Source organism: Myiozetetes cayanensis, unplaced genomic scaffold (assembly GCF_022539395.1).
Source record: "Myiozetetes cayanensis isolate MyiCay16 unplaced genomic scaffold, myiCay2020 scf12, whole genome shotgun sequence".
In the NCBI taxonomy this organism is placed as follows: domain Eukaryota; kingdom Metazoa; phylum Chordata; class Aves; order Passeriformes; family Tyrannidae; genus Myiozetetes; species Myiozetetes cayanensis.
In genome coordinates, this window is record NW_026086826.1 from 14327857 (window position 1) to 14354368 (window position 26512).

Below are 26512 nucleotides of genomic sequence, written 5' to 3' on the forward strand. Positions count from 1 at the left end.
GGCAGAAGGGCTAGTGGTGCTGGTTACATCTCTGTATTCCCTTCCAGCACTGTTTTAAAGAAAGCCAAGAGGTCTGACAGGAATGGTGCGGGCCCAGCTGGCCTGGGGCAGCCAATGGGCTGGGTCACCTTGGGGAAGGCACATTCCTGCCTTATTTTTGTAACCTTCTATGAAACAAGGTTAGGAGTCCATGGTAAAATTAGATAAATGTAACTTTTCAAAGCCAATTCTTCCTCACTTTCTTATTTTACAGAAGTAAGGGTTTTTCTTGAGTATTCTTAAATTTAAACCAACTGTAACTTTTTCAAGCTGATAAAACCCTTTTCCTTGGGCTTTCCTCTACTAAGTTAGAAACTCTGAAACTCAGTAATTGTCTGAAATGTTACCATGACATTTAACCATTCCTTATTTTCAAATTGATTTTCACTGCTTTGTTGAAGACAAACCCATTTGACTAAAATTGTGTGCCAAATAATTTTTTTTCATTATGATCCATCAATGTAAGAATTATTTTTTTAAAGAGGAAGGATTATGGTAACTCCCTATAGAGCATTCAAAAATCAAGTGAAATTTAGAGTGCTTAAAAAGCTGTTTAAAATGTCTTTGTCTAAAGCAAGATATCAAGAAGGCAGACAAAACAGATGTGTACTGTTTCACGAGACACTTAATCAAGTATTAGAAAGAAAACTAGAAGTGAATTGGGGTCCGTAGTGGAGAGCAGAGCTGCAGATCCAACAGGCACTGTGCCAGTGGGTAACAAAAGCGCTCTCTGCTGGAGCAGCACGGCTGGAAAACCAGCAAACAGGGGATGCAAGAGCCAAATTATTCATCACAGGGCCTGTTTGCCCAGAGGTCTGGTGGGTGATTCTGCCAATTGGACAGTACATCTTCCTGCCACCTATTTGATAGTTTTCTAACTCAACAGCTGTCCCAAGAAGGGTGAGAATAGGCAGGGAAATAGGGGATTCCCATCCAGGGCAGGGGATGGTACACACCTGGGATCCTCACAGGGTCAGACTAGAGTTCATTTGTCACTGGCTCTGAAGCATTCAAGGAGCCCCGAATTTAGATACATACAGTCTGTATCAGGCAAGTCTCCCTGTTTCATCAGCACTGAAATCACTTCATGACATGGATTCCCCTTGCTCTCATATTACCACCTTGAGGTATCAGTTGTGCTTCTGTGGGGAAATAACGCAAATGAATCTATTAATATTAATGTAATGATTCTATAGCATATAACTCTGTGTTGTCTTACATGAGTCTATGTGTTGCTTTATATAGATACTTTGAAAAAATAACTTTGCAAAGTGTAAGCAGTAATTCATTACTATGTCAAAGATCATGGCATCAGGGCTTATTTAAACTGTTAGAGAGATATAGCTTATTTACAAGTATCCAAGAGGCACTCGCAAAGATTCCTGTGAGAACAAGCCACTAATGACAAGCAAACTTTACATCTTGTACAAAACACAGCATTAAACTATTAAACCAGTATGTTTTAAACAAGCCCTTGCCAACCTTATAACTACATTAAATAATACAACCCTTTGAAACATTTCAGACAATACATAGGCTCTTAATCTCACAAAATACAATTTTATCAGTCCTAAGAAAGAGATTACAACAGAAAGTGACTCTTCTTCTAGACCAGAAGCCTAACAGAGAAACTTTTTTTTTTGTAAAACCCTTCTTTAGGTCTTTATTAAACAGTTGTGATCCCTTCTACAAAATCAGTTAAATTAAATCTCTGACATTACCTGGGCTGGTTCCTTAAAATATCTCTTACCACCTCGTGCCAAAGTTTTTAACAAAATCGGACCATGTTCTGCTCCCAACAGAAAGACTCCCCAGTGACTTTTGCTGGGACCCTGCTGCTGGCAGGGGTGTTGTTTGTTTGATGGGTTGGTTTAAGGAGAGTGTGTTAATCCTCTCCTGAGAAGTTCTGTGGTTTAACTCACCATTACACCTTCTTGAGGTTACTCTGTGTTAATCCTGTATTTGTTTTCACATCAGTCCATCTGCAGCAAGAAACGTGGTAGGAGAAGTTATGGTAAGGAATGGGACATCAGTGTTTGATCCAAAGAATAAGTTCACCTTGTTAGAAGACAACAAAACACAGACTTCTGGTGTTGCTGCTCACAGCTACAGCAAAGCAAATATGTGATTTATCTTTTGAGCTACCAAGACTAAAACATTCTAAAGATGAAGACCACTTCATCTTCTAAATGAAGAGCCCTGATAAAATTATTTGATAAGGACCAAAAATGTTTATCTCCATTCATTGAATTCATTGCATTCTTCCGTCAATCCAGCTCCACAGGTCCTGGCATCCCTGAAAATTCCTGCTTTCTTCATAAGTGCCCTGAAGAAAATAGTTCAAAGGAACCAGCAGCACAAATCCATTCCAATCTCTGGCGCGACTCTGCCTTCCAGGTCCAACGGATCTTTGCACATTTCTAACAGCAACACAAATTCTGTGGACTCCTCTGAAGATGATGTTGTTCCTTTTGGTCTGTGATACTCTTAGGATAAAGAACCAGCTCAACGGAATCTCTATCGCTCCATTATTCCCGCTATTTCTTGGTTCCTAATTACATGAATCATAAACTTTCAGAAAGCAGTCTACTGCTACCAGAAGGTTTGTCTGTGGAACAGAACTATTCCCTGAGATTCCAGCATCCCACAGGAAGTCTCCTGTGCAATGAAAACACTGTATTTCTTTTCAGCAGTTTTCTGTATTTTGCCAACATTTTGCTCTACAGAAATCCTGCTTTTGTTACAGTGTTGACAGTTTGAGACAGCTGCAGACTGACCAGCTAATTGCTACCTCTTGCTACATCATTTGTTAAACTTCACCTCAGTCAAGGCATCCAGAAAACCCCTTTGGCAGTAATGGAATCAGATTTCTTAGCAAGGTGCCTCCATTTGCTCAAGGGTTTTCTAAACACATCCTATGCTAGTGTTTTTGAGAGTGTTCTCCCCTGTAACATTCGCCCTCCTGTGAACTACAGAGAAGAGTCGGCATCTCCTCCCGAGCATGCCCGGACACCATTTCCACTCAGTTGCTGTAGAGCAACTCGCCTGTCAACAAGCTCACCTCTGTAGGGCACAGGTACCACCATACTTTGCCCAGGCCTGATAGTTGCAGTGATTTTTCCAGCTATTTAGAAACCAACCTTTCAGATTTTCCCAGTCTAACAAGTAATTGCAGGTGTCCTTAAACAACACTTCTCAAAATGGAAGTGCTACACTGCTGTGGCCATTGCCAGCGGTTCCCTTTCAACTGGTACAACTATTTATCCTTCAAGAACACACACTTCAGCTGTGATCATCTTCCATGCTTTTAAGACACAAACCATTTGTAAATGAACCAGCATTTCACCAGTGTCAGTATGCATCAGGAACAGGAACAGCAGTGTAACAGAGGGGTGCCTTGCCACAACCTCCCTGTTAGCATTCCTGGAAGGAAGCGCTGCCTGCCATAAAAGCCATTATCCTCAACAGATGTACTTCTATACTGATGTGAATTCTTCTTTGCCAGATCATCCTGCCTTTCTTGGAAAGCCAAGTAACACAGCTGCTATTGTGCCAGCATCTGGAAGCAAAACAATGGCTCACTGCAAATTAATTGCCTTCCAGACACCATTTTTTCCAATTTTGACAAATATTTAAGAGTTCCTCAAATCAAAGCCATATGCATTTCTTACTATCTTTTTTCCTGTTACACATAATGATCATAATCAGATTTGATTAATCATAAAAACAGTAGAATGATGAGTTAATAGAGGATTAATTTTCAGAGGCAATCTTCCCCTTTTGTCAGCAGGAGTGTATGCTCACTTTCACTTGTTTTCTCTTGAAAGACAATCCAGGATAAACTGTTCTGTAGTTAGAGATTTTTTGAACACCTGCGCTATCAGTCTAAGTTTAGTTGCTGTTCACTCACATGTTTCACAGATCCTGATGCACAGAGTAGACAAATTTTCATTGTTAAATGCTCAAACCTCAAGAAAACCTACAAGTCTATTTCCTGAAATCTTTTGAGTTGCATCAGAAGCTGCAGCACAACCACTTCTCTCATCATCTTCTCCTGAACATGATGCACGAAGCATCTCTACCAAACCCAACTTCCAGCTGCAAAACCAATCCATGCAGATAACTAAGCTTCAGACAGGCTCTCACAGCTTTGTTTCAGATGCCTTAACTATGCTGCTTCTTCTGTAGTGTTTGTGCCATTTCTCCTGAGCAGGGAAGCTGCCATGGTCACTGATTTCAATGAAGATTTCATCAGTCTGTAAATAATGCAATTAATCATTCTTCTCCCAGCTTAGTCACACTGGTTTTCTCCTTGGAAATTAAGTGTTGAATGGTGTTAACTTAAGACAACTGGATACTCTGTATATCACATGATCTGAAAACAAAAGGAGTGATTGGCATGGTAACTTCCTGAGCTGCCCTGTAGAATACCAGAGAAAACAATACAAAAGCTTCCTTAGTCATAGCATTCATGGAAATGCATCCTATTTCCAGAGCTGGTGATATTAACTTTCAGCTGTAATGCTCTTTAAGGAGCACTTCTCTAGTAAACAGAACTATTTTAACACTTGAGAACTGAGCAGTCCATTAAATATTATGGATTATTTCATCCTGCAAATTATGAGAAATGGTACATCCCACATAAACCTGGAATAAATTCTGTACCTACAGGATAGCAGAGGCAGATTTCTCAAAAAGTGTCTTGATAGACATGCTATAATCTGCAGCTCACTGCCTGGACACAAACCAACCCTCTGGGAAACTCACCGGACATCTGATTTTCATATCTGAACAGGAGCTTGCTGCTATTCCCTACCCTCAGCTCCCTGTGACAGCTACAGTATAAACACATCCCTGTTAAAAAAGGGGAAACCAGATCAGAGCAAGCCTCTTCTTTCAGAGGCTTCCCATTCAGCACTTGAAGTAAAACATCCTTCATTTCTTTGTAAACAAATCTCACAGAATTCATTTGATCTCAGACGACCAGGACGTAGAGACCAGCTACCTCAATAGCTTGTGACACTCTGCATCCTGAAGTGGATGACGTAAGGCTTCAGTGCCTACACGGAGACAGCTATTCCTGTAAGAGAACTGCTCTGATTTATATGGCAGTTTTTAGTGGAAGTTTCACACGCCATTACTACAGTGAAGAAGAATTTACATTAGCATTCTAGACAAAGCAAAGTATAGACACGTATTATTTATCACTGTCTCAACAAGATGCAGACATCCAGAGTTCCTGAACTGTCCTGCTACACTGGCTGCCCACCTAGTAAAAGCTCCATTTCAGCAAGCAGTCATATTTGACTGTGGCAAAGGGGTCTTTATCCCAGCTGGAACTTCGCAGGGTCATCACTAGGGGTATGAGAGGCTTTTTCCCCTTCCCAGAGGCCAGCCTTGCCCTGCTCCCTGTCAGGAGCAGGTCCCTGCTCTAGCCCAGCATCACGACTGTGGATGGAGTATTTTGAGAAACCCTACACAGAGCTGGTACTCCATAAGCTTTGTCATGGTAACATCCCTCATCCTGGAGTTTGCTAGGACAGTGTCCAATATTTGGGTTTGTGCATCAGGAACCCTCAGCTGTGTACAAGTACGATTTTTTGAATTGTTTCTAGACTAACAGCACAGAAGGGGTGGAATACATCATGGATTTGGACTGACAGCCTGTAAAATTGGCAAGGAGTAGCTGTGGACTCTGCAGGCAGACAAGGACCCAGGAAAAGCATTAGCACATTGCCAAGCTAGAACTGCATAACTTGTTGATAATTTCAAATATTCACTAAAAATGAATACATTTTTCTATATATTGAGGTTCAAAAGATTTTTAAAAAATCACTTAAAAAATATTAACATCATATTAGCACATATGCATGCAAAATCTGTTCTGCCAAAGTAAAGCTAGTCCAAGACAGAAGGAAAAAACAAAAACGTTTACATTAACAATTTAATTACATAAACTTCTATTAGTAGGCCCTAATCTCACTGCAGACTTCCTAAGGCACAGAATCTTTATATGAAAAGAAACCTAGAGCAACCCTTCCTTCAATCCAGTGCCAGCTGGTACCTTTTCATACACAGACTCAAAACTCCACACAGCAGAATGTCACAAATGCAACCTATACTGACTAGCACTTTTAGAATCTTACCAACTGTTTGTACTGAAATAAAATTTGGTGGTAAAAACTATCACAGCTTTGTCATAATTTTCATCCACATAAATACCTAGATTCTATTTCCTGTTTCAAGAAGAGTATATTAAATGCTTCAATTCTTCCTGCATCAGTTAGTCTCATGATTCGCTGATGTAGATCCCATAACATCAAAAATAATTATAGAATATTAAACTCCATTATTAGGTCCAATTTTTTTTTCAGATTGTAGTTGTATATTTATTTAAACAAAAAACTCCCGAGGAATCTGTTGAGTCATACATCACTGAGTGGCACATAGTATAGAATTCATCCCTCCTACTCACCAGGCATGCAATGCAATATTTATATCGCAGATGTTTTCAAATGCGGTTTTATTCCAGTGATCTATTTGCAGTCTATACATACATTTAAAAACAACAGTATGCGAACATATCACAGAACAGTACCTAAAAAAATCTTTAGTATATACCCCTTTATAAAAGGTTTTGACACAATGGAAAAATCAGTTCAGAAAAACTCAGGTTACCAGGTTTCTTGATAAACAAAATATTATGAAGCCCTGTAACCTGCATGAGAACAAGTATCCATCACAATGGATCCCTCTTTTAAATCCTCCTTTTAAATAAACAGGTTTAAATTTTGTCCAGTAAACAAGTTTCTATCACAACGCTGTCCATTTAATTTTGTGCTTTCCAAAAGGCAAGCATACTACAGAAATAAAATTCCCTACCCAACAGGAGAGAGAAATTCAGTAAACATGTATTTGTTTCCCATTCCAGCAGAGGAATCCAAGTTCACTGAAATCTTCATTATGTGTAAATCCATCATACCCTGCTTATACCTTCTTCTTCTTCTTCTTTGCCTGCTCTCCAGAGTCTACTTTACGTTTCTTAGCAGAAGCTGGTTCATCATCTTTTTCACCATCTTTAAATAAAAGACAGAGTTAATCAAAGTCAGCAAAGCCAGTATTTTGTCTTAAACACCATCCCCATCTCAGAACAACTGACTTAACCACACTGGAGAGGCCTGGAAGAAAGACACAGTAGTATTAACGGATGATATCCTCATTTTTGGAATACAGACAGTATGCGGACAGAACAGGAATGGTTATTTGTTCTTACTGCCATAGATTACTGAGGACAACTTAAGAGGAGGCTTTATGCAATTGTACAGTACCTGTTCTAAAAAACTTATTATTTGAATAAATAATAAGAAAAGCTAGAAAAGGACATTTTACAAGCAGGAAATAATGTCAAGGTCAATTAACCATTTTTCTTCTTACTTGAGATGAAGACTAAGAGAAATGCATGATGGGGGGAGAGGTTGAACATGCAAAATACATGGAGCAAGATGTAACAACTGCCACTGGGAAAGAATGCCCAGAACCTAAAAAGGAGCCAGACAGCAAAAAACACATTCCTTTGGAAAGGGTTTGCTGAGAACTTTACTGGTGAACCAAAACATTACTGTGTGCTCTGAAAGCCCAGGATTTCTTCTTCTGGTTTTGTTCTCTTGGTTTTTGCTGGTTATTCTCTTTCTCCAGCAATTAAAAAAAAAAAAAATTCCTCCCACATATCAAATATTTCTTTATTTCGTAGGTTAGCATTGCAGCTTGTACTATAATTAAAAGTGAAGGGTATAGTAAACATTTTCTTCACTAATCTATCATGTGGACATACTATTTAATTCTCCTCTTGGAACCCAAGTTTTGCAAACGCTGTAAAAATAATCTGACCTACATCTACACCCAAGATCAATACAGCAGCACCTGAAGAAGCTCTCATATCACCGTTTCAGCAGCACCATGACTGAACTTGTTACGTTCACAGAAATAGAGCTCTATAGTCTTTAATCCTTCCCTGCTAATGGCAATGGAACTGGACCAGAGGGAGTGCTGGGGGGTCTATATTGATCCTAGGAAAGCCGAAAGACCGGCAGTGCAGTCCAACCATCCCTGCAGCCAGAGCGCTCTGCCCTCGGGCAGCAGGGGATGGAGGACAGGCCTGCGGAGCTTCCTCCGGGCTCAGGGCAGGGAGGGCTCCGCTCACCGACCACTCAGGGACCCGCTCTCGAAACACACCCAGCCTGTGCAGGGCACAGCCGCCCCACGCCAGGGCCTCACCCGACTCCAGGGGCTCCTGCTCCTCGTCCGGCAGGAACTTGGCCTTGCCGGCCGGCCGGGGCGCATCGTCGCCGTTGTCCTCGTAGATGTTGGACCACTTGATGGCCATGTCGAGGGCGGGCGCCGGCGGCGGCGGCTTCTCGGGCGGGCTGTAGGTCTCCGGCGGGGGCACGGCGTTGCTCCGCCACACCTTGAACTCCCTGGGGGGCTGCGGGAGAGACCAGAGCGCTCGTCACACCGCGCCGGAGGGCCAGGGACGGCCCCGCCGGCGCCTCGGCCCCCGCCGCGCCCCCCGCACCTCCTCGGGCGCCCGCAGGACGCGGCTCTCCCAGTCGATCTCCTTGTTGAGCGGGTTGTAGAGGAAGGCGGGCGGCTGCGACACCCGGCGGAAGAGCTCGTCGGGCGGCGGCAGCCGCGGCCGCCCCGGGCTGCCCCCCGCGGCCGCGCCGCCCCCCGCGGGGCGCTCGTCGGGCTGGGGCTCGTCGGGCTCCGAGTCGGAGCTGGAGCTGCCGTAGGCCGCGAAATAGCCCAGCGGGTCCTCCCCCTGCGCCGCCATGGCGGGGCCGCGCCTCGCACCGCCCGCGGAAACCGCGCCCGCGCCGAGGGTTCCGGCCCGCGGGGGAACCGGGAGCAGGATCCAGCGGGAGGAGGGAAGGGCTGGCCCGCCAGGCCAGGCACGGCTCCCGCCACAGCGCGGGGTGCTCTCAGGGACCCCAGACAGACACGGAAAATCAGACACGAAACCGAGCAACTTCCATTCCCACCTTTTCACACCCGCAGGCCTAGAGGGAAAACACGTTTTTAAATCTTTAATGTCCGGCCTCTGGCTAACCCAGGGCAGATACCAGTAGGGTATCTTTACCACAACAGATTTTTCAAATTTGTTGGAAAAAGTTTCTATTAGACCTGCCACATCGTTCACACACACACACACACACACACACATATATATGTAGCTATATTTATCTCTTACTGTATCAGCTAAAATACTTACTGGCATGGTTCAAATGGCACGATACTGTATAGGGGAGGTTTAGGTTGGTTATCAGTAAAAAGGTTTTCACTCAGAGGGTGGGTGGACACAGATCAGGCTCCCCAGGGAAGTGGTCACAGCACCAAGCCTGTCTGAGTTCAAGAGACATATTTGGACAACACTATCAGGCACATGGTGTGATTCTTGCAGTGTCCTGCACAGGACCAAGAGTTGGCTCAATGATCCTGATGGGTTCTTTCCAACTCAGATATTCTATGATTCTTATACTACCACAGAAGCAGGATAAGGTCTGAGCAAGAGGTTTTGGTTATAGTATGATCAATTCCTTTACTTTAAAGATACTGAAACTCTATCCAGCTGACCTTTCATAATCAGTGCCATGATTGTTATTTTGACAGAAGCCCTACACACAAAACAGAATAAAAACAACCACTGAAGTGAGATTCCACAGTCCCTGCAACATTTACAATTCCTTTTTTGAGTCATGCTCCTCAGCACTCAACATTCTTGTTTCTCCCCCCATTAATAAAAATAAAAATCATAATTTAGAATGAAGTCAATATATGCATGGCTGGAAGCAACACTTCTCACATCTGTAGCAAGATGAGCAGTAATTTGAAAAAAAAAAAGCAAGAATCAGGTTAGTAATACTAGACATGAACCACAGAAACTAATTAAGCAGCTGAATTCTTGATTTCACACGCATGTTTGCCCTACAGACTGCTCTTGAGTGCAGTTGTACAGGCAGAGGTATTTCACATTAAGTCAGTCTTTCCACCAAAGACAAACCTCTCTAACAAGACAAGGAGAACAAAAGCCTCCCGCACACACAAAACCAAAACCACACATCCACCTATCAGCACTTGCTCTTGCAACCTGCACATCTTAATAACAAGAGAGGCACGCAGAAAAACAGGCAACTATACAAAAGAATTTATTCCAAAAGTTGTGATAAAAATATTTTTACAAAATGCACGCTATAAACATTTGGTAGGATAATACATTCATTCAAGGTCTCAGGTCAGTAGCTCCCCAGGGAGCAGTCCCTGCAGGGTAGGCTTCCTGCAGGCTGCGTGCTGGGTGGGTGGCACACCCCAGTGTGAGGTGAGAGCTGCAAGGCAGCCTCCACCCTGAGCTGAGGCACTTTCTCTGTTAAGGCCAAGCTTGCTCGCTCTCCTCCCTTTACAAGAATCCAGGAAAGGACCCAAACCTAAGCACAGCTCTTTAAGTGGTTACAGTGGGCATTTAGACAAATCACTTTTTAAACATCCCGAGTAAGTGCAACTACACGTTAAGTTAATGGAAGAGAGAATTTTCAGCCTACCCTTAATTTCATGTTAGAGAGGAAAGTTTTGCTTGAATATTTAGGCACTTAACTTCCAGAGTGCCATCTAATCCAGGCACTTCCATTGAAAAGTACTTTCACCGTCCTGACAGTCTATGACTGTAGATGCATACAAGAAAAACAAGGATCCTTATGAACTCATCATTATCAGATGTAAGATATTCATATAATCGGTATGGAGTGTAGTTGAACATTGCAGTTTATTTTAACCTACTTCCAAAACCAGAGTAGTAATGAAAAACAATTTATAGAGACTATATTGAGGTCCTGCAGATGGCCTGTCTCCACAAAAGAGCAGTTTAGGAATATTACCTTGGTGTGAATTTAAATGGAATTATATGGCTATAGCACAGTATGAGGGTCAAAATAATTTAGGGCCTTAAATATAAACCTACCCTTTGATATACTGAAAACATCCCACCACTTTAAAGTGTAGTACCACAGAACACAACTGTACACATGCCCAAGTAAGAGTTTACCTAATTTTAAAATTATTATAGGCCACCTGCATTAAAAGTAGATTACAACTCAAGAGTGTGAGAGGAATACAGTATGTTACACTGTCAAGAAATGAGAACCTTCCCATGTTGAAGCAATTTAAAATGCATTTGACTCTAAACAATTTGAAATGTAAACCTGTCTGTCTTCTTTGAAAAGGAGGTATCTGAAGTGCAGTATTTCCAGAAGTCCTCAGGTATGGATACTTTCTTGTTACAGGACTTCTCCTCCACTTTTCCCTACTGGGACAAAACATACAAGCTCTGCTCTTGGATAACATCCTACAATAACATTTTTTTACAGCTCTTATGATGATGTTAAAGCAGTTTACATTCTTTTTCCAGTACTAACAAGAATTTATACTTAAAGTGCATCTCAAATCAGGAATCTTGAACTGATATACAAGAATAATATGCCAAGACTTGCAGAAGTATATTTGTGATATCCAGTGCCTTTTGGTTTACCAGTAGGACAAAGTTCAGACAGTGAAGAGACTCCTTGCAAATAAGCATAGCTACAGATTTGGCCAGATTTGTAAGGTTTTTAGCAAATGGAGCTGCACACACATACATGGAGAGCAGGAAATTACCCTACTGAGAAATACTTAATTGGGTAAACGTGCTTAAGCTTTTTGGTAAGTAAGCTTAAGCTTTTAGTTTAGAAAGTTATTTTTCCATAGTCACTACTTTTCCTAACTATCTTTCCCAATTCACCCATCATAGAAACACTAAGAAAAGCTGACTTGTTAGTTTCTGTAGGAAGAAAAAACCCATTTCCATTTGTTCTATAATTCTAGCGTAAATATCTGCAGCTACACGTGAAATCTTATACACATTGGTTTAAAAAGCAAACCTTTGCTGGTATAGTACCAAGATATTTTGAGAAAAGCTCCCTAAAGGAAAACAAAACAAAACAAACAAAGCAGAAAAAAAAAAATCAAGCAGCTCCAGAGTCATACAATTACAAAATAAGACTTAAACCAGAAAATGCATAGATTATAGATTGTTTCCTCTGATTTTGCTAACAATTTCAAAACAACACCTTTTAACCTCTATGAGACAGCACATGAAGTTTCAGTACCATTTGGATGAACAGACCAAAGTCACCACGTTCACTGTGGCTGAAGAGAACGTGATCTTAAAGGCAAAAAGCAATTGTCACTTGAACTAGTACATGGATCTTGCTGGTCTGACTGGAGCTCTGGTGGGAGAGGGGGTGCACCTGGGTCTCCAGGCCCTGGGAGGGTGGCTGAGAAAACAGAGCTCTGTGAATTTCCCATCTCTGCAATTGGTAGATTCATTGAATGAAGAGAGACAGCGGAAACAAAAGCAGCAGTGCTATAATCCTCTTCTGGATGATGTATCTGGGTAGATTCTTTGTCTTTTGTTTTATCAAAATAATTTGATTCATCAGAAAATGATCTAGAAAGATTATTTGTTCCTCCATACAGTGAGGTCATACAGGTACTGCAGCTTAGACCTAAAACAAAAACACAGAAACTGAATTTAGTTACAGTATGGTGCCCTCTTAAAACCGTGCTCTGATTTATGTAACAGTAAGGCTGTCAAAGGTCAATTGTCTGTATTTTTAACACACTAACCACTTCATCTCACCTGTGACATCCAATATTCATGACAAATTAAAAACCAAACATGCAGGTTATCTGGGTTGATGAGAATGGTTTCTCTGTACTTCAGTATCAGCTTCTATTTGTCAAAGATGCACTGTAATTTAAGGTTCATTTTAGAAAGTCACTTTAGCCTTTCAGCCCAACTTTTGTTAAGATTTTTCTGTGTTCTTCCAAGTTTTAAAAGCTTCAACTACATGGTTCTGCTCCAAAGGGGACAGCATTTGAAGGCTGTTTTAACCTGAAGCCAGAGAAAACTTCAGGCCCTTCATCTCTAGGGTTAAAATGTATTTCTTCCTTCTTTATTTCTCTTTTGGGTGTGGAAGGGGAAGTAAAGCTTTTGGTGTAGAAAGCTTATACTTTCTTCCTCTGCCTTAAAATATGAGTACACATAATCACTTGAAATTTTGCACGTCAACAACCTCTCTGCTTGTATGAAACAACACACACATGTATTTACAGTGTCTAATTTTTAGCTTTAGCATTGAAGACATACAGGGGAACTCCCCTCAGGTTGCATTTGCTGGCATATCTTCTGCTGAGGTGCAAAGCTTAACAAAACCAGAGCATCCTGCCACTGCAGCAAATAGCTTCAAGAGAAATGCAAGGTGGAAGATAACCACCTATTTTTGAAAAGCAAAACTGAAATTTGAAGACTTATCTACCATAACAACACAATAGGGGTTGTTTTTGCAATTTGGTATTTATGATGTGTTCAGATAGTAAAAAGGCAAAGCCAGGATACATGCACTAGGATCTTAAGCCCAAACTGGTGATATTTCCAAACACATTGTTCCAAACACTAGAGGAAGACTTTAATTTTGCAGACCCTCAAAATAAAACTTACATCTTACACATCATTATTATAAACTTGTTACCTTTGAGAGCTTCAAGCTTTTCATTTTTGACTTTCAACACTACATCAGTTATCTTTTGTAACAGGAAGTTTTGTGTTCTTTCTCGTCTGATAGATTCAATCAAAGCATCTAGTCCCTTTGGGTTTTCTGCTAAGTAGTCCAATAACTTCCCAGTTTTTTTCCTACTGGAAGATCGAGCAGAAATTTCTTCTGTGTCCTCTCGAGTGAGTATTTTCTTTGAACGCAGGTAATCAAAGTGTCTCTCAGCTATGATTTTATCGCACAAGTAAGGACGCATCCTTTCTAAAGCCTGAAAACCAAAACAAACTAGAATTAGCCAACACTTCCATTTGTTTAGAAATCTGAAGTTGAAACCTATATGATTTTGATACAGGTTAGCATGAGTTTTTAAAGCTGCCACTGCATTACTTAGATGAGATTTTCCTAGTGTAAAAAAATTTTTAGAAAGCTGTTACCTAGTTATCCTTTTCATTAGTTCTTTGAGTGAATTCAGGAGTTCTAATGCATATTAAGAAATAAGCTGACTATTACAGAAAATGTTAATTACATTAAGTCTGTAGTTAGCACATTTCAAAACAGTCAACAACTAAAAATGGAAAGAAATTATACCAAACAGCACCTTTGTCTACAGACACTTATTCTCACTGACCACCCGATTGCCACATTTCCATACCATTTGTATCCATGAGGTACAACTCCAAAATACTGCAGTTGCTGATATTTTCTGTACGTAGAGCAAAAGCAGTGTCAGAGCAGCAGCATGAATATACTCACAGTTTAAAAGGTTTGTAAATAAACACCACTATTGTCAAGTTCAACAGATTACCGCCAGTAAAACACACATGCTTTCATCCTTAAATGTTCATACTCTCATCAACATTACTGGCTGCTTTCTGTTTTCAGCGAAGTGCCTTCTTTTGGTTCAATATTTTAGAATAAACATCTGAAGCACCTTGCACACCTCTAACATGCTGCACAGACCACAGAATTCCTGCAATTCTGATGACTGGCAAAAGCAAAACAACTCTACTCCCCTCTGCAGCATAACTTCAGTGTACCAGTGTAAACTGGATGCTCGAGTCCTCTCTATAACCAGCAAAAAGAAAGAGGTGGAACAGTCAGTCCATGGAAGGTGACTCCATCGATCATCTAAAGCCCCAACATGCAGTCAGTGTTCGGCATGGGAAAGCAGAGACATCTGTCTTAAGCACTTCAGCAGCAGTACCACTTCCTGTCTTCAGGAACTGTAACACCTAGTGCCAGACCACATTCCCTCAGAGATCATCTTTCTGGGAAAGCACACTATCTTTTGTGACCCTACTCAGTATCAATGGTTTTGTATGGCTCACACCTCTTCCCAGTATTTGACTACAAGACTCCAACCTTCACAATTCCTCCTCAAGACAAGCTTACCCAAGCGTTTAATAAAAAGGACATAAGCATAAAGCTACTAAGAAACCAAAATCAACATCCTAAGAGTCCTTACTGTACTTTAAAGGAACATAAAACACCCAATAAGTCAAACATAAGACACTGTAAATTGCAAACAGAACCATGGATAGGCGATAAGTAATTGATAAACTGTGATTTTGTTTTTTTTAATTAACCAATGCCTTGTTGAGGTTGGTTAGCACATTGTTAACTTCCCAGTCTCACAATGAGATCAGTTAATCCAGACTGAATCAGGATGAAGTATTCTCTCAGAATCCAGACATCAGTGAATAAATATGGGGGGGAGAAGGAAATCAGGAAAATATAGAACAAGAAGACTCAATAAAAGTTATTTAACTATATTTCATGAAAATATTCACGCCCTCTGAAAGCGAATCTTACTGACACCAGGAGTAGCACACACATTTGCTGCCAGGCCTTGCGTACCACGTTAATTACTCATGCCGGCTGCTGCCTCCTGTGCCCCATCCTGGTGCAGACAGCGGGAGAGCCGGCCCCGCGCTGCTCTGGCCCTGGAACGCCACACAGGGGCGGGCCGCTCGCAGCGGCACAGCCGGGACCGGGGGTGCACACCGGGCCCTGGGCTGAGCTCCTGCGGGTCACTACCAGCCTCGCACCGGGGGGCACCCTGAGGGGCAGAGCAGCCGCTCCCGCCGGCGCCGCGCCCGGAACTGCCCGCCGCCCTCCCGGCGGGGCCGGGCCCGCCCGGCGTGACCGAGCGGGGGCGGCGGCCCCGGGTCCTCCTTCCGCTCCCCGCAACCGGGCCCCTCTCGCCGCCCCGCGCACTGCGGCTCCGGGCCCCGCCCGCCACTTACGTCCTTCTTCACCTCCGCCATCTCGTCCTCCGTCAGCGGCCGCCCCGCGGGCCCCGAGCTCGACTCGGACCCGAGCCCCGGGCCCTCCATGGCGGTCCCTGCCCGGCACGGCGGGGAAACCCGCCCGGGGCGGTCGCTTCCGGGCCGGCCCCGCCCCCGCCGGCCCCGCCAATGGGCGCTCGGGACCGCGCTCCGCCCCGCCCCGGGCCCCGCCCAGCCGCGCGTGCGCGGAGCCGGGCGCTGGAGCCGGGTGAGGCGGGGCCCAGCTCGTCCCGCCCGGCGAACCCTCGGAGAAAGGGACAGCGGCCGAAACATCATTAATCGGTGTTCTTTCGGCTGCTGAAGGTGGAACTCGGGCTATTCCTGCACTCTTAAAGACTTAGTTTTCAGCGGATAAACATGAGAGCGTGTAAAGTAGAAGCGATCAGTTCCGGGGTTTGCTGTCAGTAAGGCAAAACTACTAGTTTTGCGGTAGTTTCACAGTTGTGCAAAGCCTTTTCGCTTGATATGCCTTGTTAATGCAACTGTACTTCAAATGTTAACTGTGATGATACCTATTTTGCAGTGCTAGCGTCCCCAGCATTTCAATAAACCCAAAGATCTTGTCCAGAACACCTGAGAAATAAAGGACTGGTGACTTGGTGACGGGCTGGTATCTGTAGAGCTGGGTGTTAAAAATCACAGCCAGTCCCCAAACCGATTGCCAGAAAGCAAATAGCCAGTTCTGTTCCCTGCTACTGCTGTGATCTGCCGGTGGAAACTCCTTCAGACCCACTCTCGCCGTCTAGCCCTGCAGACCTAATTGTTTGTCATTTGGCAGCACACCTCTGCTCACAACTCAAACCTTATGTGGTGTTATTCCCACCCTAAGAAGCCTTTCTTTGCTGTAGCTGATTTGAATTTCTCTAAGCTGTTTGTGTATCTCTAGATTAAACATCTTTGTTTTCCTGCTCAGAAGGCTTCAGGGCAGACCATTTTTTTCAAGTCCCAAGTGCCTACACTGATCCTCCCTAATCTGTGCTATGCACCCAAATACACGGAAAGGTTTCAGATTCTCTGATGCTTCCAGAGAGCTGATTGTGGCACTTCTGAGACAGAGCCAGGCATCTTCCCAGCCCCTGATTTCCATCCTTGTTTATTAAACCACATGCCTTCCAGCTCCCCCTCTTCAAGGTGAATTATATTGCAGACTTTGTTGGCTCTGTACAACACTGCTGATAAAAACATCTATCATGCATTCTGGAGTTGGAGTATTTATTAATAATCTTGCTCAGCCAGAGGTGCAGTTCAAAGCCACGTGATGTCTGGAGGGTTAGGCTGCTGATTCCTGAGCCATGTAAGAGACAAACTGGAATGATTTAACTTTGTCAATCAGGAAGAGAACATGCGGTTAGAGATACAAGAATAGAATATATTTTAGCAGACTTAATGCCAATAAACCCTAACAGGATATAAAGGTCCAGGCAGCAGGAAGAAGACTGCTCTCTGCATGAAACTCATTTCAGGAGGGTAACAACCACTCGATACTCGGAAATGAGCCTCAACGTAGAGTGAGTTATGGGTCGTCTCTTTCAAAGCAGCTGGGAAGATTTTGGACATTGCACTGATCTATGGGTATGTGTGTATGTAATGTCCATCTAGTATAAATTTCTAGAGTAACCTTCCAAATAAATTTTGGAAGCTGCTTACAACCCAGAGCTATTCACAAAGCTCCTAGAAAATGTTACAACACTGTCAGTTTGTGAGGTCAGTTGTTTTTTCAGACCTGTGTCTTTCTTTCTCCTCTGCCCTCACTGCTCAATCCCTCTTCAGGCAGCCTGTCCTTACTGCGGAGTAGGGCCTCTACCTGGATGCTTCATGTGCTCCCATCCCATTCTGCATCAGGACAACCTCTTTTTGGAGCTGGCAGGACATCCCAGCCCCTGTGAGAGCTGTGGGACTCTACACCCACAATTCCTCAGGGAAGAGGAGGAAAGCTGCCAGGCAAAAAGAAGGGAAAGAGAGTTTGGTTTAGTTACAGATTGAGGGCTCTGCCAAATTCAATAGTTACCTGCAGCAACTAATGGCAAGCTAAATCACAGCAAGCAACCTACACGTCATGAATTTTTGGGGGTGAGGTTGTTGAGAGCATGAGAATGTCTGGATTTTGTGATGCAGGGGATAGTGACTGACGTTTTTTCGGCAGCATGTACTTAGAGTGGGGAGTGAATCCATACACCCAAGTGCAGAAGTCTCTAACCGATGAAGTAATATTCTACAGCTAATTTTTGCAAAGAACATTAATTTTAAAATTACTATTATGATTTCACTTTTAAAGGTTGAATATTCTGAGAAACTTCTTAATGTGGCAAGTGGGAGTGGCTTTTATAGATTTTGTTTTTAACTACTGCCACTGAGAAACAAATTCAAGTAAACTGATACCAACTCTCCCCTGTAGATATGGGTACACATGTATATGCAGTAGTTTACAATATTAATTGGACCACACTAAATGTATCCACATTAGACATAGCACTGATTTAAATATATTAGTATAAAAATAATATTTTTAACCAGTGTAGTTAAATTAGTACAAAGGTTGTATTTAGATCAGCCCTAACGAATTCTTTCCTTGCCCCTGCTTCCTTGGTAAGAAGAGTAACAGATTATGGCTTCTTTAAAATCCCATTTCTAGCAAAACAGTACAGTTTGAAAGTTATATAATTATTTTGCTACAGTTAATTAATTCCTACCCTGTTAAATTATCTTGGGTTTCTTAAAAAGCTGAAACAACAGTATTAAGGCCTCCAACAACTGACTTCTGGATTGCCACGAGATGGCACTGACAGCCCACGAGCACTTACACACATGGCGACGAAGCTGGAATGACTGCGTGGACTCGTGAGATCCTTGATCCTAATATTGTAACCTACTGGCATTAGAGCACGGGGGTAGCAGGCAGAGAGGAGCCTCATGTGCACTCTTTGTAGCACAGGCCGTATTTAGATACAAAACGTGCGGCCATCTGTCACCTAACCACAAAGAAACGGCTGGAATGCAGTCACCTCTCTGGACATCGTGGGGGAGAAAAGACACACGAGCTATGTGAATAATTTAACCAGAACTGGAATGCCACTAAACCTTTGTAGTTTCACCTTTTGTAGCTTACAGTAAAGACAGGAACTAAAGAGAAACATACTATACTATGCTAAATCTGTTTATTTACCTTGGACAGTAATGAAATTTAGTCACAACAATTCTATCTAGAACTCATAGGCAATATCTCCTCTCTATACAGTGTTCTTAAATGTGGAGTCTAAAATTGTGATTTGTTTTTAAAGAGTTAAGATTTCTCCTAACAGGCTTAAAGGTTTTAGTGCTACTGTCTATAATTGGCTTTATTTCTAGGCATGTAACAAGCTTCATAATAAAAAGACAGCATGAAACAGTATTAAATTAAATTAAATACATATACTTTCAGTTCCAAACCAAGAAACACAAACTACACAGGGCACAGTACAACTGACACTTTATTCCTTCGTGATGGGGATATATAGTATTGAAACTGCAAGAGTCACCAAAAAAAAATTAAATCAAAGTGCAAATATATTACGGAATGTATTGATGTTTTTGGCACAAAAAGTGGGGAACTATATACCGCAACAAGATTTTAAGTTTAATGAATGTAACGCTTCTGTGTTCAGTAGTCACATTTGTGCACTGCAGAACAATACAATGTAATACAGTGACTAACACGATTCACATACAACTCTATACAATTTACATCACACGTCCAGTTAAAACTTCTCTGAAAATACATCAGGTCCACTGTTACTTTGTTCACAATCACTTAACAAATACCATTCTTTAAGCAGGCTTATCTTTTCAGCTTCCTTATTGATAAAAACAAAAATAGAGAATCTTAAATAGTAAATTATTTTCCTCAAATGGTTCCATGTGAATGTTGATGTTTTCTATTAATTTGGCTCTGACTTCACAGATATAATGTAAAAGAAGCTGAATAAAATCAAAAGCTCATTTTTTCCCATCTTTCATCTCCAATTTGCTGTGAACAAACAGCATTCTGTGCACTGACTTTTTGTTTTGAAAACTGGACATAGTGGTGCCTATGAGCTCTATATCTATCACATGGAAATCACCAAAAAAATCAGAGCATAGCTTCACACAGTGGCATCTATTTAAAACCGAATATTAGCATGGTAAACACAAAAATACATAAATGGAAGAATTCAAGTTTATCTCATAAGGTACAGTATGCATTCACATTTTCATTGCAGAGAGAAACACTGTATTCACATTCTGTTGAAGAAAGAAACCCACATATCACAGATCTCCCTACACTCTTAGCAAAGATAACATCCGTGATGTATCTATAATGTAGCTCTTTCATTTGAACTGAGCTAAACTGATTGCTCAAAGGAAAAAAACCTTTGATGAGTAATTCAAACCCCATTGCTGAGCTACTAACCACAAGAACTTCTGTACTGGCCTGCTCTGTCATATATCCTGACAGTTGTGATCGACTGTATTATGTGGGCAGCTATGAGTGTTCAGTGTCTCGTCTCCTTTTTTGGTTTGGGATTTTATTATTTATATTAATCAAGAATGATGATTTATATCAGGCATCTGAGAAATGTTCTGGCGACAAAATATACAGGACACCCATAAGATGCATATTTGTCACTGCAGAAATATCCTCACAAATTAATTCTTTGTTTGGGCAACAACAACAACAACAAAAAGCAAACGGCAAGAACAAGAAGCATTTGGCATGATTTTAGTTCTTAGTACCATACTGGAAATGCACAAACTGAAGTGCTTGTGATGTTTTTGCTTTATAATGCCAGAATAAAGACTAACACTAAAAGTGGTGAGGTGAGTGCGATCCCACTAACCAGCTTAGGTAACTTTTGGCATGAGACTAAGATGCAATTTAGAGCGTCTATGTTAGGAGGCTGTGATACCTACTGAAACCAACAGAGAGAAAGCAGATGTGGTTTTAGAGCACCTAAATTTTGTGCCTGAAGTTAGACAGTTTGAATATAACTTGAAATAAACACCCGAAGGAATTCAGGTCCCTCAGCCACTCCTTACTCTTTCTGTATACCAAAATGCAGCCCTGAAGCCAAGGAAATCTAAATGGCAATAGATGAAGAAACAACCTCTCAGTCTACACAGATGTTTCTCAGCTCTGAGAATCCAACTCCTCCTCTCCCTCCCCTGGGGAGCTAAGGGAATGCTTTGTTACTCATACTATTGCTTTCAAGGACACAAGGTATTAACAATGTCCACCACAAATGTTTCTCTGTTCTGGAGTAACCCTAAAGAAGAGGAGTCACTCTTGTCACTCTCTGGATCTACAGCTCCTGCTGACAGTCAATTCTTCCAGCTCAAAAGAAGTTGCTCACACCCAAAGTGGACCCCTTAGTTTCTCCTCTCTCCTGGCACCTACTCAAGGAGGGAGTGAGTTTAGGTTCATCCACCATGGGTTGGGATACTTTGGAGTGAACAGTGAAAAGGGAAAAGTACAGAAAAAGACTCAAGTAAGGAGAACTGAGGCAACAGAAGGCAAAATCACTCTAGGTTAAAAAAGAAAAGTGCTCATCATGCCTTGATGAGCAAACTAGAAATGAGAATCTGAGGAAGAAGAGACAGGTGAAAGGTGAGAGAGGATAGAAGACAAAAAAAGAAAACACAGAAAGATTCAAAGATAAATAAAATAGAAATCCCATAGCCTAACACTGTCCCAGTGTAGCTTGATGTTCTGTCTCCCTAGTGAGAGATGGGAAAGAGGGACTGAAGGACATGGAGAGGGGCCAGGCCCCAGGAGGTACATGGACAGGCTGGGGTAGGGGGTCTGTTTCGGCTTTGTATGACAGCTCCCATGGCTGCACAGGTTTTTAACAGAGTACAGCTTGCCTCTAGGAGGTCACAGTTCAATACTGCAGGGTCACTTTTTGGCACAAAATCTTTGTTTAATGTTATTTTGAAATGCATGATATTTTATCAGATATTTAAAAAGCACCAAGGGAAGGCAGAAAAAATTTCCGCATTGCAACGTTTACATCCTTAGAGCCTGACCACCTGGGTCAGGCATAAATGATGGTGCACGGGAGTGGAAGAGACAAAGGGGAAACATTAGGATAACCCTTTAGGACAGCAGAGTCATAAAAAACCCCCAAACAAATAACTTGCTGTTTGGCTGGCTGAAGACTTCCTTTGGGACATGCTCTCTTTTTCCATAGGATATGTTTGCTCATTGTTACTCTCTCCCTTACGACACCTTGTGTCATCACAACACACAGTGCACCCACAAAGCATCAGATGTATTCTGGTAGTGCCAGGAGGTTCTCCCCTCATCAGCCACTGAGATGCAGCAAGAGATATGCTGAAGAGTAGCTGTGGATATGAGTACTTGTGCTTCCTCCCTTATGACTGCACAAAAAAGCACGCAACTTTCCAAAGGATATCCAAGTGTGTGCTTGGTTAATACTGTTTGCTTTCCTGCAGACCACGCTGCCTGAGCCCCTTACTCACTTCCTACTGTACCTTAGCGACATGCCACAAGCAGTTCAGGAAAGGTGGAGGAGATGTCTAGGAAGTTGATAACATGTTCAGACTATTTGTCAGGCTCTGGAGAGTTCCTACTACTGCCTCTGTTTGGGAATTTCTCCCATCCTTAGTTTACAAATGATTTAACAAGAAGCATGTGAATACAATGGTGTGAGCTTCACTTTGTGGTAGTGAAAAAAATAGTATGACTCAGTGGGTAAACATGTTGTGGAATCTGCTACAAAAATTATATTTGCTTTAACTGAATACCACAGTAAATATTCATGCAATTAAAAGAAAAATAAGATGGTTATTGTTCCAAGAAAAACTGCCCCAAGGGCAGATAAAGTACAAATGCCAATCTTTCGGGAAAAAATAGCTTCCCTTATTCATGGGCATAATCCAGGAATAGCTGTCCTTCAACTCCTTCTATCACCCTTTTCTTTTGAATTTTGCTAGTAAGTGGCCTCCAAAAGAGGAGAAAACAGAAAGGAGAAACAGAAATAAATTTTAAGATGTAAACAAAGAGACTTAAACCTCCCATACTTTAAATTCCTTTTGTAGGTTTAACTTTTCCAAAAGCATCTCAGTCTTTCATTTTTGTGGTCAGGAGGCTCCCTAGGATCTGGCCTTTTTAAAAACTCCCCTCCCATTCTCACCACATTGGAAGTCATGGCATTAGCAGGAAACTGGGACCTGATCTTGCAGGAAGCATCTTGTGTGGCTGCACTGCTCTCTTTTTCTGTCATTCAAGTTTCCCAGGCAGACATTGCCCTTGAGCGCTCCCATCAGAGGAGGCTTCTTCCAAAGTTGGTACCTGGTGTCTGAAACTGATTCCAGCCACAGCCACAACTCTGCCCAGCAGCTGCAACGTGCTATGGCTGAGACAGTGAGCACAATCCACTGCCCACTGTTCCAGCCACTATGCAGAAGGCTTCCCTCCCACACAAGATACCAGGTTCATGAGCCCACTGAGTTTTCTTCAGTCCCCCCAATACCTTGCACCACTGAAAGCAGAAAACTGAGGAAGGAAAAAAATATGCAGAGTAAAGAAGAAAGAGAAGATAGAAAGGAATAGTGTAAAGACAACAGAGGTGCTTGAAATATTGAGAATTAGCTGGGTTTCATAAAATTTTCACGCAGGTATGTTAAATCACTAAAGCTAGGGGGTTAGCCATTATAATTGTCTTCTGCTAGCCCATAGGAACGACATCCTTCTAGAGTTATGTGCCCTCAACAAACCCTACATCCACCTTAAATACCATCTGCAAAGACATAAGAAAAATTCACAACGCAATAAATTTGTAAACAAGGGTTAGTAGCACAGTGGTACAGTAGATTGTCAATTAAAACAATAAAAGTGTGGATACAGATTCGTCTACCTTGTGTGTAACATTATTGCCAGTTACAAGGGAGGGACTCTGTAAACTCATAATTCTGAAGCTTTGTTAATAAGCACAGAGCAACAGGTGAGTAACCCATCTACTTTCTCCAGTTCTGTGTTGGCTATTGGGATCAGCATGTGGTCCTTCAGTTTTTCAAATACCTGTTTAGGAAAGAAAAAGTAACAGAAAATCATTACACTTCCCATTTCTTTTTTTCCCCCTTTTCTCTAAGTATTTGCAGAATGAACTGGCATGGACTTATCTCATCATTTGTAATCAACATGAACATTTACAGTGCACGGGGCCTTCTGGCTCTGGGATTCACACACATCACACTGCAGTGGGGGGAGCTGTTGCTATATCCAGTTATGTGGAAAGAGCACCAGAGGCACAAGATACCAGGTTTCATCAGTAGTGGAGATGAGAACAGAGCCCAGACCTCCCACCTTTCTCCATGTGCTATCTCCATGATGGGATACAACAGCCCATTCTGAAAAGCATCCGATTTCAGTTCCCACCAACCTCCTGGTAGGGTGGGGATGCTGGAGGTCTCCCAGGCATCCTCAGCACTGGTCTCACCTTTGCACTCTCTGGGTACTCCTCAGGGGCTCGGTGCAGCAGGACGTGGCCCTTGCTGGGAATGTTTAAGTATATGCAGTTGGCTGCGGCATCGTCAGGCACTGTCAGCTTGTCGTAGCGGTGGTCACTCATCTGTTGCATGGTCTGCCAGGAGACACAAAGTGCAGCTATTTAGAGCAAACACATTAGCAGCCCTGAACAAATAGGAGGACAAAACCTTCAAAAAATATCTAATTGTGATCGCCAAGTCAGCCAAGGGCCATTTTGCTATGCAGCAAGTAAGGATATCTCTTTTCATCTGTGCCCTTCAAGGAAGAATCTACTAACCCTAACTGAAATGCACAGTGGAAAACCTTTGTGATACAATTCCTGCAAGCAGCAGGATTAAGCAGGGCACTCGGTAAGCATCCTCCACAGAGCAGAGCCTTTTCCTCAAGGAATGTGCATTGAGTATGCAAAACTCCTACTCACACTGATTAAGACTATAGGTGCTCAGCACCTTCAGAAACAACCATCATTCAGTATTTATATAATGAGCGTGAACTAAACCAAACAGGACAGGAACAGTTCCCAGCTTGGATATCAGCCCAATCTTAATTCTTTTCAAGGATCTCCTTTCTGCTTTCCAAGCAGTTACTCTTTCACTAAGCACCTGTGCTGAGGAGCAAGCAGGCACGTCTGTGCTAATCCTCGTTCCCAAGGGGACAACACAATAACCTCCTCTGAACAACAGAGCTGGTGGGTTTCAGAGGTTGGGTTTATAATATAGTGCTCATACAGACATGTAAATTCTGGCTGGAATTTCAGAGACAGAGACTCTCAGCACACGACAAGCATGCGATCCCATGTATTGCATCAGTTCCTTTTTAATAAGGATGGGAAAAGCCTGAAGACAAGACGCCCAACTCCCCATTGTATCATTCCAGCTTCACCCTAACAGAGACCAAGAATAACAAAGAATTGAACATAGCACAAAGTCCAAAACTTTGGTCCTACTGAAAGCCTAAGAAAGTGCAAGCATTTCAGTTTCTCTTGCAGCCTACTTCTGTTCCGACAATATTGCAAAGATGTAAAGATAAAGAAAAGGCTTTTTTTTCAGTGTAAAAATATTCACGTGAGTATTATCTTTAGAAAAACCTTGTCTTTTGTTAACAAATTTTTTCAACTAAATTCCCCTCTCACAGAAACCCCAGGGATTTGTATCACGTAGCAGAAAGCAGACTTTAATTTTAGGCACAGTTAAGCTTATCATTAAATTATTTGCAAGGTCATTAATCTGTAGTACTTCTCATTCATTAAAAAAAATACTACATATAGCTGAATTATAACAGGTTCTACAGCTTACTGGGAAGCAACAAAGCAACTCACACTTGCAGACACCTACGGTAAGTCAGTCAATCCTTCATAGGTCTGGATACATTTTTTATGTTGTAGCCTGAGTCATCCACATCCCGTGGAGAACATGAAACTCACAATGCAGAATGCCATGCATTCTTGAGGAAGTGTTATCAGATTGTCATTTCTTGTTCCTTCTCAAGTTATGAAACTCTCCCAAGTTCCCAAGGACACATCTACCTCCATAAAAGGTTAATGTGTTTTTCTGGGCAAAAGTCCTTGCACCTTTACTTCACCAGGTTCATTTTTGTATTGGTACGTGCTTACCACAGTTGATTTTCTTTTTCATAATTTTGTTTCTGCTTTGTTGCCAAGATGTGCTTTATTCTGCTTTGCTTGATGTTGCAGACATCTAGCAGCTGGTGACATGCCTGCATCCAGTGTGGCTCTTCTGCCTTGTAGCCAGAGCCAGGTTTGTCCTCTACCTGCAGCTTTTCTTTTCCTCAGTACATAATATTTTTAAATCTTGTTTAAGGAAAAAATACATGTAACAGTAGAAGAAGAGCCACAAAGTCTAGATTTCACCAAGCTCCCAAACCCAAACAGTTATACTTTCTTCACTACTTGTTGGAAACAGAATCCTGATATTGTAGGTTTTCTGTAGAAATAGCTCATTCATCAAAAGTATATTATGTATCACTGTGAAATTATATGAAATTATGAAAGAATTCTTAAGCAG

At 42.1% G+C, this 26512-nt stretch overlaps 3 protein-coding genes across 3 annotated transcripts in view; all 3 read right to left on the bottom strand.

The window, feature by feature from the left end:
* Nucleotides 1-6401: 6401 nt before the first annotated feature.
* On the bottom strand, nt 6402-8926 carry CUNH1orf52 (chromosome unknown C1orf52 homolog). Its single transcript, XM_050307124.1, has 3 exons — nt 8612-8926; nt 8314-8521; nt 6402-7115 (listed from the first exon to the last, which is right to left on the bottom strand). The coding sequence occupies exons 1-3, from the start codon at nt 8867-8869 to the stop codon at nt 7027-7029; spliced, it is 555 nt and encodes a 184-aa protein (XP_050163081.1). The 5' UTR covers nt 8870-8926; the 3' UTR covers nt 6402-7026.
* Nucleotides 8927-10225: 1299 nt separating this feature from the next.
* Nucleotides 10226-16068, bottom strand: BCL10 (BCL10 immune signaling adaptor). Its single transcript, XM_050307208.1, has 3 exons — nt 15923-16068; nt 13656-13944; nt 10226-12629 (listed from the first exon to the last, which is right to left on the bottom strand). The coding sequence occupies exons 1-3, from the start codon at nt 16010-16012 to the stop codon at nt 12262-12264; spliced, it is 747 nt and encodes a 248-aa protein (XP_050163165.1). The 5' UTR covers nt 16013-16068; the 3' UTR covers nt 10226-12261.
* Nucleotides 16069-19413: 3345 nt separating this feature from the next.
* Nucleotides 19414-26512, bottom strand: part of DDAH1 (dimethylarginine dimethylaminohydrolase 1) — a 59738-nt gene continuing 52639 nt past the window's right edge. Inside the window, exons 5-6 of the mRNA XM_050306659.1 lie at nt 24439-24582; nt 19414-24020 (exon numbers count right to left, since the gene is read on the bottom strand). Coding sequence (XP_050162616.1) covers nt 23904-24020; nt 24439-24582 — 261 coding nt within the window. The 3' untranslated portion in view covers nt 19414-23903. The remainder of the gene's footprint in view (nt 24021-24438; nt 24583-26512) is intronic.

Excerpts from the sequence above, each read along its gene's own strand:
- CUNH1orf52 (XM_050307124.1), bottom strand. The coding sequence starts at position 8,869 with ATGGCGGCGCAGGGGGAGGACCCGCTGGGCTATTTCGCGGCCTACGGC. Across the intron at positions 8,522-8,611 it reads TCCTGCGGGCGCCCGAGGAG|CCCCCCAGGGAGTTCAAGGT; the intron begins GTGCGGGGGGCG and ends TCTCTCCCGCAG. Across the intron at positions 7,116-8,313 it reads GCAGGAGCCCCTGGAGTCGG|ATGGTGAAAAAGATGATGAA; the intron begins GTGAGGCCCTGG and ends TTTTATTTAAAG.
- BCL10 (XM_050307208.1), bottom strand. The coding sequence starts at position 16,012 with ATGGAGGGCCCGGGGCTCGGGTCCGAGTCGAGCTCGGGGCCCGCGGGG. Across the intron at positions 13,945-15,922 it reads TGGCGGAGGTGAAGAAGGAC|GCTTTAGAAAGGATGCGTCC; the intron begins GTAAGTGGCGGG and ends TTTGGTTTTCAG. Across the intron at positions 12,630-13,655 it reads AAAGCTTGAAGCTCTCAAAG|GTCTAAGCTGCAGTACCTGT; the intron begins GTAACAAGTTTA and ends TTTTTGTTTTAG.